The sequence below is a fragment of the Rhamphochromis longiceps genome, linkage group LG14 (genome assembly GCF_057381845.1).
Source record: "Rhamphochromis longiceps isolate RC_006_pf linkage group LG14, R_longiceps_female_GT1.1, whole genome shotgun sequence".
In the NCBI taxonomy this organism is placed as follows: domain Eukaryota; kingdom Metazoa; phylum Chordata; class Actinopteri; order Cichliformes; family Cichlidae; genus Rhamphochromis; species Rhamphochromis longiceps.
Genome location: NC_140570.1, coordinates 29,394,360 through 29,412,228, shown reverse-complemented (window position 1 = coordinate 29,412,228; position 17,869 = coordinate 29,394,360). Strand labels below are relative to the sequence as shown.

General features: G+C 38.4%; 1 protein-coding gene across 4 annotated transcripts; it reads left to right on the top strand.

The window, feature by feature from the left end:
* Positions 1-10,709: 10,709 nt before the first annotated feature.
* LOC146654340 (G2/M phase-specific E3 ubiquitin-protein ligase-like) lies at positions 10,710-17,837 on the top strand. 4 transcript variants are annotated; one of them, XM_085380482.1, is made up of 15 exons: positions 10,710-11,260; positions 12,254-12,357; positions 12,511-12,585; positions 12,951-13,167; positions 13,477-13,552; positions 13,759-14,070; positions 14,196-14,277; positions 14,357-14,454; positions 14,711-14,908; positions 14,989-15,075; positions 15,229-15,482; positions 15,712-15,840; positions 15,905-16,042; positions 16,780-16,882; positions 17,482-17,837. In XM_085380482.1, exons 1-15 carry the CDS (start codon positions 11,189-11,191, stop codon positions 17,697-17,699), a joined length of 2,163 nt encoding a protein of 720 aa, XP_085236608.1. In that variant the 5' UTR covers positions 10,710-11,188; the 3' UTR covers positions 17,700-17,837. The 4 variants fall into 4 exon arrangements, with proteins under 4 accessions (XP_085236608.1, XP_085236610.1, XP_085236611.1 ...); XM_085380484.1 differs by having other exon boundaries at positions 10,850-11,260; positions 14,360-14,454; positions 17,482-17,835; XM_085380485.1 differs by lacking the exons at positions 14,196-14,277; positions 14,357-14,454 and having other exon boundaries at positions 10,855-11,260; positions 13,759-13,845; positions 17,482-17,835.
* Positions 17,838-17,869: the final 32 nt, after the last annotated feature.

The window sequence follows — 17,869 nt, the reverse complement described above, 5'->3', positions numbered from 1 at the left end:
TTAACACATCAGATTGATATCTGTATCTTCAAGCTTTTATCAGGAATTGCCTTTGAAATTCCTCCTTTAAGAATAGTTTTTGAAGACAGGGAAATATATGAAGTGGCTCTGTTGGGCTGATTTGCTTTGATAGTGTGATTAAAAATGCGAGTTTAATCACAAAGATATTAAAGAAGTTTCAAAAGTGTATAGTTCTTCTCTCAATCAAAAAAAAAAACACTACAATTCTCAGTATCATCAGTGGCCCTCTGTAACAGCACTGCAAGGTACGACATGTGTGGTGTAAAGTATCACTGCTCTTCAGTGACAAACTGATAAAAACATATTTTATTTAATGAAACTCCAGCCATGACCCTGAATTGGATAAGCTAAAGAAAATGGATGGATGGTTGGAAACTTTCATTGGTGAGGACTTTAGAGATCACGGTATTTATCTAGTACATGATTGCGTAGGCTGTTAGCCTGCAAGCAGTGATGGTCTCATTAAAGCAGACCTTTAATTAACAACACTGTCTTTTTATCACGAGTGTCATGAAGTGCATAAGCACAGCCACATCCAACTCCTACACATTTACACACTGTCAACATGACAATACACCTGGATGGCTTCGGCTGTGATCTAAGAACCAAGACAGTGTTTAATTCAGTCTAAACTTAGAGCCACCGCAAAGCCCTATTCTTCCTTCAGAAATACTGAGTGCCAGAGGGCCTGGTCACTTTCATTATAATAGACAGCTGAGAAGATTTGGTGTCTGCTGCAGTCACCAGGCAGCTGCAATCAGTAGCGCGGCCTTCTCACGCGCTTGCTCAGTAATTAGAAACAGGGAGGATGGAGGAAAGAGCTTGCATTTAACCTTCACATCTCCTTGTTTTATAGGAAGTGAATTTCCACTTCTATTTGGGCAGTACGCCTTAACACTCATGTCTTTTTTACTGCTTTTATCTGCCTCAGGTCTTTCTTCATATAGACACGAGAAAGATTTGTGTTAAAAGCATTTACTAATATTTGTTGTTCTCTCTATTAATACACATCTAATATTATAGGTTATTGATCTCTGAGCATTTAAAAGATTAAAAGATTAAAAAAAATATATATATATGTAAACACTTTAAAAGAGTTCATCTTAATGAGTCGTGAGGTGTTTGCTTCTTATACACACCACAACTAATTGAGTATGCCAACTGGGATGTTTGGCTTGCTGCCCTCCACTGTGTGCACAGAGGGAATCCCAAATTCCTGTCGTAAAAGCACAGGAAGCTGTGACCTCTTTTGAAAGACTATGAATCATCCTGTTATCTCCATCGCTTCAGCGGCAGGGACTCTCGTTCCAGCGTATCACTGTCGACTCAGGGCTTGGTAAATGAAATGGGAAGGCAGTAGTAATGACATTGAAATGGCATTCTCAGAATTGTATTGAGGAATCAGATTTGCATGGCTTCAGGTATTTGAAAGCAATATTACACACCAAACTTAAGAGAAAGTCAATGCAGGAGGGAGCTTAAGTCACACAAAAGGTAGAATGATGGAAAGATCTGTTCAGTAATACCCTTTTCAACACTGTAGTCCCTGGCTGGAGTAATGAAGCGCAGGCAGTCATTAGTATGCCCTATGTGTGTCTAGTCAAATTACCTCTTTGCTTTGCTGCTGTGACTCAAAACAACCAGCTCTTCAAACCATCTGATTAAATGCAGCAAATCCCTGCATTGGCTTATTCTTTTTTTCCTCTTAATTGGTGGTGAAACCTCAAGCCAAGTTCACATACAAAATATTATTGTTGAAATTCCCTTTTAATATGCTCCATATTTAAACCTCGCCAGGGATCTAATTTATCAAGAAACTCTGGCTGTTAAATGGTGAATTTGAGGTTGCAAATGAAAAAGTTCAACTATTTTCAGGGCTACACAACGTTTCACTTACATTTATTTGATTTAGCATATGCACGCTGCAGCCTCATGCAGAGATTTGACTGTTTCACTTTGATCGGTTTTATTCTTCCCGGCATGCACATTAGGTCTGAATTGTCCCTCACATTCCTCTGAATAGAATGTGATTTAGACCCGTGCATATCTATGAAATGGAAAACAGTCACTGGCAAAAGTAGTTATTTGAGGCATGATAATGGGCATATTGCAATGCAAATTTTGCTTTTTTTGCTAATTACTTATGTTTTTGAGGCCTCAAAACAGGGCCATTTGTGATAAAAGGATGAATTTATGATCCTTCTTCTAATCCGTGTGCAGAAACAGAATGGATTTCAAAGGTCATTTCCCTGCCTCAGACAGACATAATGGATATGTCACTTCGGTCCGTTTGTCGTAGCTATGACCTGAATGCATACACGCATCACACCACACATAATACTTGCATCCTGAAGCATGAAATTATTTAACTACCTTAAGTAAAACACTGTCACATGTTAAACTTGATGGTTTTGTTACGCTACCTAAATTGCAGTTTTACCACCCAGAGACAATGTAGTTGATGGCCAATATTTTTGTTTGCCTTACAAAAGCAAACTGAGACATAAGCACAAAATCGCACAAAATCACGGTCAGAAATGTGTCACCAGCAAGCCATTTGCAGGTATAAATCACCGTGTTCATACATGCACCTCAGGGAAGGACATAGTAAATCACAGGCAGTGTTCACAAGTGGCATAATTCCAAATTGAATTCTCCTGCAAAAAATAGGTTGAGACTGGCCCTCTGCCAAAACACTAAGTAAATCTTGCTTGTGCCAAATTATGGTGTTATCCAAGCTAGATTTGATGGCTTATGCTGTGTAAAGATGGCTTATAATGGTTGTTATAGATGAATTACAGGATAGATTAAGAATTTGTTGAATAATGTACCATAAAAGCTATAATATCACTTCATGCATACCAGCCTCTCTTTCTCCACCCCAAAGATAGGTTAGGTTAGGGTTTTCTGCTGTTAATGACTGTGACATTTCTAAATGTCTTGCAAAATGGGCCACATTGCCTGTCTTTGAAAGGGGAGCTGGGACACCTGGTGGTCCAGAGCTGGCCAGGGGCCCGAGAGATGGAGAAAAGGCTAACCTTTTAAAATAAAATGAGATTAGGTCATTCATCCTTGTCTCAGCATTCGCATTGTACTGCTTTGTGCAGGGAAAAGATGAAATCACAGCAATCTCAAGGCCTCTCACACAAAGCCTAAACTGTAAGATTAGGTTTCATGCTACGACATAGAGCACAATACATAGAATAGCACATTATTTGTTTAGCTCCTTTCTGGTATGACTTATGGCCTGGTCATCACCTGCAGTGCAAAGTCAATCCTTATCTCAGTTAGATATTGATTCTGTAAATTCAATTCAGTGTAAAGACTAGAATTATGACTTCCCTTTAAGTCCACTTCCAGGATTATTGTTGCTGTATGCGCAGAATGTTGCATACCACTTTATTGCCTTACTATCTGCTGGGTGGGAAATGTGTAGAAATGGTTGTCATCATCGCAAATCACTAATGGTTATAGATTGGATTGCTCAGAAAAATGTGGATGATTTCCAGAAGTGATGAATAATTCTCCATGAGGCTCAAGAAGCTTCCCCATCACGGCGCAGAACCACCAGAACCGTTTTGTGTTCCTTTGACTTAATATTCATGTCTTTACTTTGATCAGCTTGCTGTCAGTGAGGTCTCTTGAAGTTAATATTCATAAAATTTAAATTCATGGCTCCACTGTGCTGAAATAAAGCACCTGACATCAGTGCAGAACTAGACTACAAATTTATGATTTTTTTTGTCCTGGCTTGCTTTTAATTCCCAAACGTGTCGCTTGGTGACTGCGGCAGTAATTATCACCTGACTAAATATCCCACAGTGTTGAGCTAATACTGAAATTTATAATATTACCTGGAAAAACAATGCCACCGTGTAGCAGAGATAAAACAATTCTCTCCACATCAACACCCTTGTTATTCCCCAATATTATTGCTCATCATGGATACTGAGGTCGCATGTTCCGTTGTATATATCGGTTGTTGCTCAACTGAAATCCTGTTTCTTTTGACATTATTATCGCTTATTAACTACTTTTTGATTCTGCAGTTGTTCGGGGGGTAGCAATTAGAGTAAATTGCTGCGTGAAAGGGAACCAAATATAGCTGGTATATTATGCATAATTTAAGAGAAAAAAATAAATGAAAACTTTCTAAATTTTAAACTTGCAGCTCTGCTTTTATTCTTCAAGTTGCAGCAAAAAGTTACAGATTAAGACCAAGTTTGAGACAAGCTTTAATGCGCAAATGAAAATCTAAAGAGGAAGAAAATGGTTTTTTCCTAAATCTTCTACTTTGAGAAACCAAAACAGCTGCAGGGAGTAAGAGCCCTGGTCTGCATGGGTGAGTCAGAAGCATCAGAGCCTGCAGTCTTAGACCTTATGTCATTCCCATTTAATATTTCCATTACAGTGATTACACACACACTAACACACACACACACCTTTATAAAACGCATGTCATTGTTGTAGCAAATCTACTTCTTTGCCCTCAGGAAATTAACTTTGTGATGTTAACCTTTGGTGTGATGAAGATAAATCCCCAACTTGGGTGATACTTCCTTTCATGAGGACACCACCATCCTAAAATAGAAGAAATCTTTTTATCGTGCTCCGGTGGTGTTTGAACAGTAAAACAATACTGCAGTTAGTGCTCGCTGCTCTGCATCCACCAGCTCTTTTTTCAATCGCTCTTCTTTTTCACTTCATAACCTACAGCTTTCGCCCACAGCCTGTCCTTATCTTGATAATCAATGTTAAATTCACATTAGGGACCATTGTAGTAAGTCAGGAAGTTGGGAGACACTAGAAATCCTGTAATAGAATCTTTGTAATGACCACTTTATTCAGTTTAAGGGCAATATAATCTAAGTAGCTTTAGCCTCAGTCTGAATGGTTTTCCTTTTCGATCTCTCACAGCTATATGCACTCTGGAAAAAAGTTTGGCCACGATTCAAAACCCTTTAACACTTTGTAATTGGGTTTCTTTTAAAGTTTCTTTAATTATTAAGTGAACTAAAATAGACTGAAATCTTTCTACTTATTAGTGTTATAGCAAGAAAAACCAACAACTGTGCAGGATCAAAACAATCAAAGAGCAAAAAACTGCACTTTCCTTCAAACACTTACGACCTTTTATAGTTAAAAAGCCAGAAACCACCAGTGTCAAGTATCTTTTAACACACGAGTCCACATGCTGAGCTGATTTGCTTTGATGACAATCTCATCGAAACAGGAGGTATCCAAATACCACATTTTCTTCCCGATTTCCCGATTCAGTCTTTTGTACCTTCTGAGCCAAGTTGCAACAAAGTTTAATATAAATACAGTGGGGCAAAAAAGTATTTAGTTAGCCACCGATTGTGCAAGTTCCCCCACTTAAAATGATGACAGAGGTCAGTAATTTGCACCAGAGGTACACTTCAACTGTGAGAGACAGAATGTGAAAAAAAAATCCATGAATCCACATGGTAGGATTTGTAAAGAATTTATTCGTAAATTAGGGTGGAAAATAAGTATTTGGTCACCTCAAACATGGAAAATCTCTGGCTCTCACAGACCTGTAACGTCTTCTGTAAGAAGCTTTTCTGTCCCCCACTCGTTACCTGTATGAATGGCACCTGTTTGAACTCATCATCTGTATAAAAGACACCTGTCCACAGCCGCAAACAGTCAGACTCCAAACTCCGCCATGGCCAAGACCAAAGAGCTTTCGAAGGACACCAGGAAAAGTATTGTAGACCTGCACCAGACTGGGAAGAGTGAATCTACAATAGGCAAGCAGCTTGGTGTGAAAAAATCAACTGTGGGAGCAATCATCAGAAAATGGAAGACATACAAGACCACTGATAATCTCCCTCGATCTGGGGCTCCACGCAAGATCTCATCCCGTGGGGTCAAAATGATCATGAGAACGGTGAGCAAAGATCCCAGAACCACACGGGGGGACCTGGTGAATGACCTGCAGAGAGCTGGGACCAAAGTAACAAAGGTCACCATCAGTAACACACTACAACGGCAGGGAATCAAATCCCGCAGTGCCAGACGTGTTCCGCTGCTGAAGCCAGTGCATGTCCAGGCCCGTCTGAAGTTTGCCAGAGAGCACATGGATGATACAGCAGAGGATTGGGAGAATGTCATGTGGTCAGATGAAGCCAAAGTAGAACTTTTTGGTATAAACTCAACTCGTCGTGTTTGGAGGAAGAAGAATACTGAGTTGCATCCCAAGAACACCATACCTACTGTGAAGCATGGGGGTGGAAACATCATGCTATGGGGCTGTTTTTCTGCCAAGGGGACAGGACGACTGATCCGTGTTAAGGACAGAATGAATGGGGCCATGTATGGTGAGATTTTGAGCCAAAACCTCCTTCCATCAGTGAGAACTTTGAAGATGAAACGAGGCTGGGTCTTCCAACATGACAATGATCCAAAACACACCGCCCGGGCAACAAAGGAGTGGCTCCGTAAGAAGCATTTGAAAGTCCTGGAGTGGCCTAGCCAGTCTCCAGACCTCAACCCCATAGAAAATCTGTGGCGGGAGTTGAAAGTCCGTGTTGCTCGGCGACAGCCCCAAAACATCACTGCTCTCGAGAAGATCTGCATGGAGGAATGGGCCAAAATACCAGCTACTGTGTGTGCAAACCTGGTAAAGACCTATAGTAAACGTTTGACCTCTGTTATTGCCAACAAAGGTTATGTTACAAAGTATTGAGTTGTATTTTTGTTATTGACCAAATACTTATTTTCCACCCTGATTTACGAATAAATTCTTTACAAATCCTACCATGTGGATTCATGGATTTTTTTTTTCACATTCTGTCTCTCACAGTTGAAGTGTACCTCTGGTGCAAATTACTGACCTCTGTCATCATTTTAGGTGGGGGAACTTGCACAATCGGTGGCTGACTAAATACTTTTTTGCCCCACTGTAATTACAAGTTATACTGTGGAGACTGCACAATGGCAACAGAATAACAAAGGCGACGTAGACAGGATGCTAATGCTATTTGTAATTTGATAGTTGGGTATGGTAATTGGCCCTTGGATCAGCAACAACAGCAACAATGAAAAAGCTGCAGGTTTATGATTTGAATTATGCTCCTGAAAATCTCCACGTACCTTTGCCTCCAACGCTGACCAAAAACAGCTATTATCAATTCTTCTCCATAAATGCAGAGGCTCATTACTGTGCATATCAACAAGGCATTTTTAAACACATGAAGCCATTTTATCATAATTGCAGTTGAATTATTATTAGCAGGGTTGCAGCGTAGACAGTGGCAAATGGAATTATGAATATCCATTAGTTATCTACACAAACTATAGCCTATGTGGAAAGCCAGCTGAAGGTGTGATTTAAATAAATGTATACATGCATCAGGAATTCCGCTTTTAATTGTACAGTTCGACCATGATGCGTTTAATTGAAAAATTATCTTTATTGTACACTGTATAGTAAAATACATGTGCCCCATCTAGTTATTCTGTTATATGTTAAAACATATTAATCCCTTGTTTTATTACCAAACTGCACAAAATGCATAATTCAAACTCCAGCCTTGTACCAAATCACTGAGGTTAATTTTTCTCTTGCTGGCAGGAAAACCTGTACAGTAAATTAAATGCTTCCTGTCTAGTTTCTCATTACTGCATCACCCTTTAAAACCTAGTAAGTATCTTAAAGGAGGACTGATCACTTTTCATGGCAGCATCTGCAGTGCCTGATAAGGCAAGTCTAGCTGGTGTTAGTGAGTCAAGACCCTTGACTATCTCCATAAGCCCTGTTGCAGTGGCTGGCTCTTAGATATGGGTCTGGATAAGCTCTGGCCCGCACATCATTGACAGCTTTCGGACAAGGATAACCAAACGGACGAAGAAAAAATCAGTTATGATACATGTTCTACAGTTCACCACATGGACCTCCCCCTTCATTCAGCTACTTTGTATCCAGCTTTATAATGTGGCGTGCAGTCTCTGGGCACTGCAGCTGTAACATGCCCTCTAGCAGGTGTTATGACAGGACAGTGTAATACAGGATTTTCACTGACCTCAAACACTAGCTTGTTGACAGCATAATTCAAGGTTGTGCACATGAGAGGTCTAGTACAGAATGCCTGGTTGAAATATATATATATATTTTTTAAAAGCCTTGGTTTGTGGATAAGTCAATAACCCAAGTGTTGTAGCTTCCATCCTTCACAGACATCATTGTATCATAAGAGTAGATTTTATTTGGTAAGTAGAATCTAAATTATTTTTAAATTAACTAGAATCAATATTTTTTTAAGGCAACCCAGAGAGAGACAATACTCAGATGATTGAACTGCTACACAATTCTTCTGTAACCATGGCCTTCAGGATACTTACACTCAAGGGACTGTCCAGCTGCTTGTTGACACAAATCTACAGTCAGCAGCAGCTTGAGGTTTATAGGCACGTAAACATGGTAAAGACGACCTGCTAAAGTTCAAATCAAGTATCAGAATGGGCAAAGAAGGTGATTTAAATGACTTTGAATGTGGCGTTGTTGTTGGTGCCAGGCATGACTGTATGTGGGGTTTACGGGGAATAATCCAGGAAAGAGAATATATCCAGTGAGCAGCATTTCTGTGCATGAAAACACCTCGAGGTCAGAGGTCAGAGGATAATAGTTTGATTCCTTTGAGTTGATAGGAAAGCAAGAGTAACTCTGTTTTAGACCAATTGCTTGGTCTAATTGCCATGTTCATCTCTAATGACCACAGTGTACCGATTTTCAGATTCCTGCTTGCAGCAGTATAATGCACAATGTCACAGAGCTTCAGTCATCTCAAACTGGTTCATTAAACATGTGAATGAGTTCACTGTACTTAAATGGACTCCACAGTCACCTGATCACAATCCCAAGGTCATGTGGTGGCATCTGGAGGAGCAGAAGATTTATATCTTGTATGCAGCAAGTGTGCAATGCTATCATGACAAAATGGACCAAAATCTCTGAGTAATGTTTCCAAGTGAAAATGGTTTAATTATCTTTGCACAAAAACTAAAGTAACAAAATTGCTGATTGGAATGACATTTCCTTGTAGAAAGCATGATAATAAAAATTATACTTAAGCTATGCCAGCTCTTTCTGTTTCAGTCACAAGTATCAGAGGCAGACATTGTGTATCAGAAATAAGTACTGCCATGGAATTCTTCTTTAGCTGTGGCCTTCAGGACACACCTGACATTTGAAAAGGTTGAGCTTTATATGACACCTCTGAAAAAGTTGAGAAAAAGACCTGAAAGTCAAATACAGGCTTTTCTTCTTGATTTAAAACCGAAAAACAGATAAATCTTTCTGTCACTTTTGTTTTGTTCCAGTCATGCCAAGTTTTAAGTACACAGCCTTCAGTCTTCATTAGGATGTTGTTTAAAAGAAGTGCAAGAGGGAAGATTTTGTATCTTGGTTAAAACATATGTTTAAGTCAGTGGAGGTAGAAAAGAAATGCTTTTTCTTCATATTACGACTGTATCAGCTTTAATCACCGAGGTAATGTTTGCTGTTATTTTTGCTGGTATGAACTGAATTTCTCTTAGATGTTTTTTCTTATTTTTTGAAATTGCAGTATTTTTTAAAGTGTATTTCTATTTGGTGTTGCAAAGGCTTGAGTAATAGTCCTATAACCCGCCATAAACAAGTGCATTTAAAGAGATGAAAAATGCACGCTTGATACTGTCTGTTTAGGATGCAATTTTTCCAATAAAATAATGCTGAAGAACGGCTATGCGCAACTGTTTTCATGTGCTGAGCTGTTAGTGAGTGCGTATGTGTGCTAATGAGGAGTTAAATCATGATGCCTTTATCACCATTCTGTGAATTGCCTTAGTGCATGGTAGTTTGGAGCTTTTCTGCTGTCTATTGAGACTCTGGCAGCACATTGTCTGGTGCCATCTCTGCTTTCTATAAGGTCTCCTACTGAAAGCCAGATAAAGCACACACATTCGCACATCTGTTTATTTTTTGAGATGTGCTTTGCTGACAAAATTGCTTGAGCATCTGCTGTAAAGAACAGAGCTAGACTGTAAAAGATTTAACAGATGTTATTAGTGTTTCATCACAAAGGCATTTATGAATATTCATCTGCATATTTTTACAGTTATTAATAAATTATATGAGCAGTCACCAGAAGCATTACTTTCAGTAATTAGGCTAATGTTGAGCATCCGTTTTTTATTTGGCTCTTTGGCCTTATGTTGTTAATGTAAATGTGGATTTAGTGATACTTCTATGAATTCTGGCATAGATGACCATTTGTTTTTGTTCTCCGGTTGCGTAACGAAATAATCACAGTAAGTGGAAGAATATTACTGTGTATCTCTCAGAGTTCCTTTGATGCAAGACAGATAATTAGATCCCAGTAGGGAAAATCTCTTTTAAAGATTTAAGAAATATTTATCTGAAGCAGTGACTGGACAACCGTGCAACACGCGATTAGTGTTGCGTCACGAGTAGCATGTTGAAAAATGAAAATGGTGCATGATATATTGCTACGGTTTTGAAACTGAGAGATATGTATGGAAGAAATATAGTGTCATCAGAATTCAAGTATTTTTAGACATTGAATTTATGACACTGAATTTTTATCCTCCAAATTTCCCTGCAAAAATATTCACCTGCAAAAATATTCACCTGCAAAAATTTCACCTGCAAAAATTCACCTGAAAAAAATTCACCTGCAAAAATTCACCTGAAAAAAATTCACCTGAAAAAAATTCACCTGCAAAAATTCACCTGAAAAAAATTCACCTGCAAAAATTCGCCTGCAAAAATTCACCTGAAAAAAATTCATCTGCAAAAATTCACCTGAAAAAAATTCACCTGCAAAAATTCGCCTGCAAAAATTCAACTGCAAAAGTGATGAACTTTAATGACCCAAGCCAGAGCAATCAGCACCAGATCGAGTCGAGTGGCTCTCAGCCAATTAAATTACGCTGTTTGATCACATGACACCGTTAGCCAGCAGTGTGTCTCCTAAAAGAGAGCTGTTTAGAGGTGAGTGATTAAGTTTTTCTCCTAAATAGAGATCATTACAGAACGCCTAGTCCTACTTAAAATCCCATTTATTTTTATTATTTTTTTTTTATCATCTACTCGAACTAAGGAAAACGTTTGACTAACTCAAAGACAATTTCCACGCCTCCCATGCCTGTCTGCAGAAGCAGTTTTGAATTTAGGAGCGCCAAGATGGCAGCGGCAAACCCTGGCGGCTCTCCGGTGAGTATATATATTTTTTTATCTTCAAGTTTGTCTTTTGAAACCTTAATTTTATTTAAATCCGTTGCTCACGTATAAAGTACACAGACGGGGTCTTTGCTCAACTCGTCTGAGGCGTGTCTCACTAAGCGCTACATGCTAGCATCCTGCTAACCGAGCTACCCTTTACATGCTGTGCTTTAGAAAATAGGATACTCGTTAAAAAAATACTCCGCAGATATTGATAGATAGACGAACACTGCAAATATAATGTTGGAAACGAGAACGGCCTTTGGTGAAGGGGTAAAATACACCATGAATAAAGCCATAGAGTGAATGGCTGCCATGGTTGCAGAACGGCCTGATTTAATGACAAGAATGGGGAAGAGTGAGGTGAAGTGAACCAAAGCCACAAAACACGGTCAGACAAGGCGGCAAAAGGGCAGTGATCTGTCCGTCAGTATGAAGTTGGTGTGTGCTTTGGTGAACAAAAACTCCAGACCGGTAGCAGGAAGATGGGAGACTCGTGTTTCACTGGAATAGTGGTGAATTAAAACATCCTTTGTTGGGGACATTTCGGTGTAAATGCATCCATACAGGTGAGACAGAGGCAGACCAGACAGTGAAGAAAATAAGGCAAACATTAGAAATATTAAAACGGAAATATAGGATTAATATAACATACAATTTGGGAAAATGTAAGGAACGCAATGTAAATGATATTGTAAAGTCATTAAAACAGCATACTCTGATTAAAAGAAACATGTAATTGGGTAGGATAATAATTATAATAATAATAATAATAAACACGTACAAGATGGGTATGTATACTTGTATCCAGAATTTAACAACTATAAAGTTGTAGCATGCCAGACCATCTTGATTGAATGTAACTTTGCTCCACACAAGTTTTTCGTTAGACATATTCATATTGTTATCTAATAAATGATTAATTCTTAGATTTTATCGAACGTTAATTTATAAATTGTTTCTGTCTTTATGTGTTTGTTTCAGATTATGCAGGATGAAATTATTCGGTCAGCAAGACACTTGCTGCAGTTGCTAACATCATCCAACCAAACTCCTGCTGTTGCTGCTGCGATGAATCAGAATACAAGGTACTTTAGCAAGACTTATGAGTTAATCCTACATTCAACTAAATTGAGATATATATATGTATATGTGTATATGTATATATGTGTGTGTATATATATGTATGTGTGTGTGTGTGTGTGTGTATGTATGAAAAAATATGATTTTATTTCTTGCAGAGAACAGAGTCAAGGTGGCCAAGGTACCAGCTTGGTCAACCCTGAAAGACCATCCCTTCAGCAAGAAATGACCAGGTGAAAAAGTCATAAACTAAACACTCAGCATGAGCATGGAATTTAGGATGGAACTTTATATCTTACCTGCTCTACACTCAGGGCTTGAATTACAACAACAGTCAATCACATAAAAATATACTTTTGGTAGTTCTGAGTCTGTCACGGATCTGGCTCGTTTCGACCCAGTATTTTGAGTTCTGATGTTTTGGTTTATTTTTGAATCTTTGTGTTTTTCGGGTGCTGCTATTATTATTATTTTTATTATATTTCCATGTTTCTGTGTATACTGCAGTGTTAGTGCTGTGTTGAATTTGTATAAACAAACTAAAAAAGCATTTCATAATAGTCGCTTTTAAATAATTTTGTTAAAATGTTTGGGATAGGTCTTTTCCTGGTATTTTCTCAAGAGGAAAGGGAAAAAGGCGATTCCCTGCTACATCTCTGGTGCCTGCTAAGAAGCCTAAACCTCTTGAAGTGGTATTTTATTTGCTCCCAAAACAAATGGAGAAGACCCCAACAGAACATGAAAAATATATCCACACACAGGCAGGGATGGGTCAAAGAACAGCACATCTTGATGAGAGCACAACACATGAAGAGGTATAAACTTATTCTTTTTATTCACTGATCAAAACTGAGAAGTTTTCGCTTAATAAAAGTGTTATTGAAGGTGACCATCACTGCAGGTCACAGGTGGCATTTACAAAAAATAATATTATTATTGGATATTCATCATTAATCATGAAAATGTAACTAAATTTTGGATTGAAAAAGATTTTTTTATTATATCCAGTTTGCACTGTAAATGCATGCTTCTTTTACCGTTTCTTAGTATATACAGGGGTATAATTAATGTTAAATGTGTAATTTCTTTGGACTCAGAGATTGTATTTGTATTATTGCTTTCAGTTAAGGGACGCCCTGAATGATTTGTTTCCCAAACTGAAGGAGGTAACAGGTGGCTGGCTGCTGTTCAAACCTGGGGGTGTGTATGAATTCTGCACTGTGTATAATTAAACTAGAAACTGATCCTGCTGTTTAATAAGTACTTTTAAGACAAGTTCCTTTTCACCGCATGTTGTGAATTCCTAATTCTGAGTAGTTTTGAAGATACTTTTCTTTTTTACTTTTCTTGAGGCATTGGATATATTTCATGATCAGAATAATCTGCTGCAATTTGCTTTTATACAGGTGGTTGGGGAAGCCGAAAACTCTCTCTGGTTCCTCCAGCTGATATTGGCTATACAGGGACAATCCTAAAGGCTGCCAGTCGTGGGGGTAAAAATGTATATATTGCTCCTATTCAAGAGGAACTTAGCAATGACCCTGTACCACTAAGCGATGAGTCCTTCAGATGCATGCCAAAAGCAAAATGCCAGAAGTGTGGCATAGGTGTTCCACTGCAACTTCTGTCAGAACACCTAAAATCCTGTCCTCCTTTGGAAACTCCCAGTGAAAGTACTGTGGTGAATTTAGATGGTGATGAACCTACAGAAAAGGAATGTAGGTTTTTTGACAATTTCATACTAACATATTACCCAAAAGCATAAAGTGTTAAGAGCAAGCTAGAAGGAAAAATTAAATGTTATAAAAATAAACTTTGTCCTTTATAATTTATTGCACAACAGCACCATTGCAGCAGTGTCCTGTCTGCACAGATATGTTTCACTCTGACCTCATTGAGCTGCATGCCTCTTCATGTGGAGAAAGGTATTTAGCAACAAAAATTGCAATTTTCATTGTCATTGGATTTAAGCCTTGAATGAAATTTAACAACATATTTTGATAGTAGCTCACGAAATGAAAAGGGGCATGAAGATACAATAATTGAGGAAGGGCTAGCAGATATGCCAGGACCATCTGGAACTACTTGTGAAGTCAGGGATGGTAGGTCAATCATTTAGTCACAGGTTATGTAAGGAAGGTGTTGATTAGTAACAATCAACAGCTAATGTGAACAATTCCCGGAAATCAAACCATTAGTTTGTATCCATTCAATGGATTTCTTATTTTTGATAGCCTCATATTCAAACTACTTTAGACAATCCTTCAAAGGATAAAACATAATCTTCTTGTAATAGTATCTAGATAGAACGTGATATACAGACTATATCCAATTATAATCACTTCTATTTTCTTTTAGGCTGGTTAACTGTTTTGGACTCTTCAAAGGCCATATATGAATGTGCAAAGAATGCTTTGGACATGCATGAAATGGAGAGCCCATTATGTCTCACAATGGACATCAGACAAAGTGTAGCTGATCAGGACATGGCCCTTATCTCATTCTACAAGAGACCCAATGTTGAATGGGCACGTCCCTTGGAGTGCAGGCTTGAGGGTAAATTTTCTGAAAATGATACATAAATATATCTTGAAAGAATTATTTGTATTCATTATTTTATTTTGGTGATCTAACAGGGGATACAGCTATCGGACAAGGAGTAATACGTTTTTTCTTATCAACATGCATGGAGAAGCTGATGTCTGGTTTTTGCATCAATTTTGGTTAGTTTGTTTTGGTTGACCGTACCTATGTTTGATGATCATTATATTGTATAACTTTTCACAAGTTAATTGTCTCTTTATTTTGTGAAAACCTCTGTATTGTGTGTAAGTAATCTTCTTTTTTTTTTTCCTTTCTTTTCATTTATCTCATAGCAAACTCTAATGTTACTCCACTTTTTGAGGGAGAGCCAGGCCATTACATACCATCAGCAGCTCACTTTCTTGTGGAGAGTGATATGTTCCTTATGGCAGGGAGGATGGTAGGGCACTCCTTTCTTCATGGAGGCCCATGCCTATCTGGACTTAGCCCAGCCGTTGTGCATGTCCTACTTGGTGGTAGTCCTGAAACTGCCACCGTTACACCCGAGGACTGTCCAGATCTAGACCTGAGAGGGACAATTCAGCTTGTAGGTTTTTATGTTTAAATGAGGAAACGTTTATACATTGCCCCGTGTGAGTTATAAACATGTCTAACCTAGACTAATCCTTTAAAATTGTTCTAGATCAAAAACTCTGCCATTGAGACATGGTCTGAGACTTTAAACTTGTCTTTTTTTTTTTTTAATTTTTTATGTATGAGGAATTAGGAATTTATAGTTCTTGTTTCTGTCTGAATTACTGTCTTATGGGTTACAGCTTGAAGGGCAATCCAAGCTGTCGGATGAAGAGAGAAAACGTGTTCAGGATCTGGCATATGCATGGGACCTCCCCCCCTTGACAGAGAACAACAGGAGATGGCTGTTTGAGAAATTATTACTCCATTCTGTGAGTAAATTGAAAAGTAAGTAAAATATTTCTGTGTTACTGTTTAGTTAACGTTTTTCCTTAGGTCATTGGAAGAGTGACGAGGTCGATAAAACAGCTGAGAAGGGGACTTAAAGAAACCCATATGTGGACCCTGCTGACCCAGCGACCTGACACGGTGCCCTTACTCTTTCCACAAGAGTTGGCTGCTGTGAATCCTGAGGTAAATTTTGTGTTCCTAAATACTGTATTCATTAATAACATTTTACTGTGTTGTAGAAAATGTAGTCCAAAGCAAACTATGAAGACTTGAGTCATTCTACAAAGTGAAAAAATTGCAATTTTAATTTGGCATTTACCAAGAATTATGTATCAAATAATAAACTTACCATAACAAAGCTGTATTCATTTTTACAAATAAAATGCACAAATACTAAAAATGAACATATTCTTGTGGACCATACATCTTTACAGCAGTTTTTCTTTAGTCCTGTAAAAATAAAACTGCTCGAAAAGCCTGATTTACATATAGAAAACGATTTTGTAGATTTGAAAAAGACATGACTAAAATACATTAGTAATTATTTGGTAATACACATTTTCTAATTATATATTTAGCCATTAATGTTGTTTGAATTTGAAAAAAAAAATTGATTTCTATTTTCATTTTTGGTTTGAGACAGTTTCTTCTTTTAAGATACAGTCAAAACTATGTAGAGGTTTGGGGATCCAAGTGAACACAAAAAGCACAAAACATGTATTATTATAGAAATTTATTCAAGAAATCAAGTCATGGACCATAAGGCTAAGTGGGTGATAGTGAGCTAAGAACAGGTGTGACTAATTAGATAAAATATGGCTATAGGGAAGGGAACTACCCAAAACAAGAAGAGACAAAATCCATGGAAATCTGAAAAATGTGCAGCAGTATTTTTAAGGGTATACTTTGTTCTGTTACAGGTCCTTCTTCAGCGGATCGTGTGGCCAGAAGATGAAGATGATGACTGTCCTCTTGAAAATAAATGCCGAATCACAGGCTACATGAGGCATTTTATTCTAAATGGTAGGTTTGCCATTTTGCAGGAGGGGAATACTACGGAGCCCCGCAGGGGACATGGGAGGAAAAAAAAATTAAGACGGACTTTTGCGAGATCTCGCAAAACAAACTCGGGATCTCGCAAAAGTTGAATTCCAACAATGGCGGCAGCTACTTAGTTGTAATATTACTCTTTCTGGGTCACAAAATACACCTTTAAGATATTTTGAGGCGTGAATGTAGTGGTGTAAATGTCAGATACCTGCTCGGTTTACAAGACATCACATATTTGCAAAAGTGCTCCGACGCTTTTGGAGATGTGACACCCACTAGCTCGAAGCTAACGGGAGGTCGAGACCTACTACAGCCGGGAGGAACACCGCTTTCCCGGCACATCGTGCCTCGACCTCCCGGTCGGCTTCGAGCTGGCGGCCTCTGAAGAATGCGGCTAAAACATTTGCGAGATCCCGAGTTTGTTTTGCGAGATCTCGCAAAAGTCCGTCTTAATTTTTTTTTCTCCCGTGTCCCCTGCGTGGCTCCGTAGAATACCAATATTATTGCAATGTTAAAAATATATTGGTTGGATTTTTTTCAAGGTTGTTAAACCTCATTTTTTTTCTTCACAGCAACACCAAGTGAGCTGAAAAATGTCCTAAAATTCTGGACTGGATGGGAGATTGTGCCAAAAAGTCTCACAGTGGAGCTAGTGGATGGCAGACATCCAACTGCTGCCACCTGCTATGAGACCTTGCGCATTCCATACCACTACAAGGACTATTTAACTTTTAAGGAAGACCTCATTGCCTGCTCTGAAACCTGCCACTCAGGGTTTGGACTCATTTGAGTCATTCCCATAATGCAAGGTAGTGTTGTACAAGTCTCTGTTTAAGATTTGGAATATAAATGTTCACATCTACTGGGCCTCTCTGATGCCATTTACTCTGTGCAGGCAACATTGTTTCAGTTCTCGGTTGAAAATGCCTTTAAGTAGTTTTTAAAACTGTTAATGTCTTG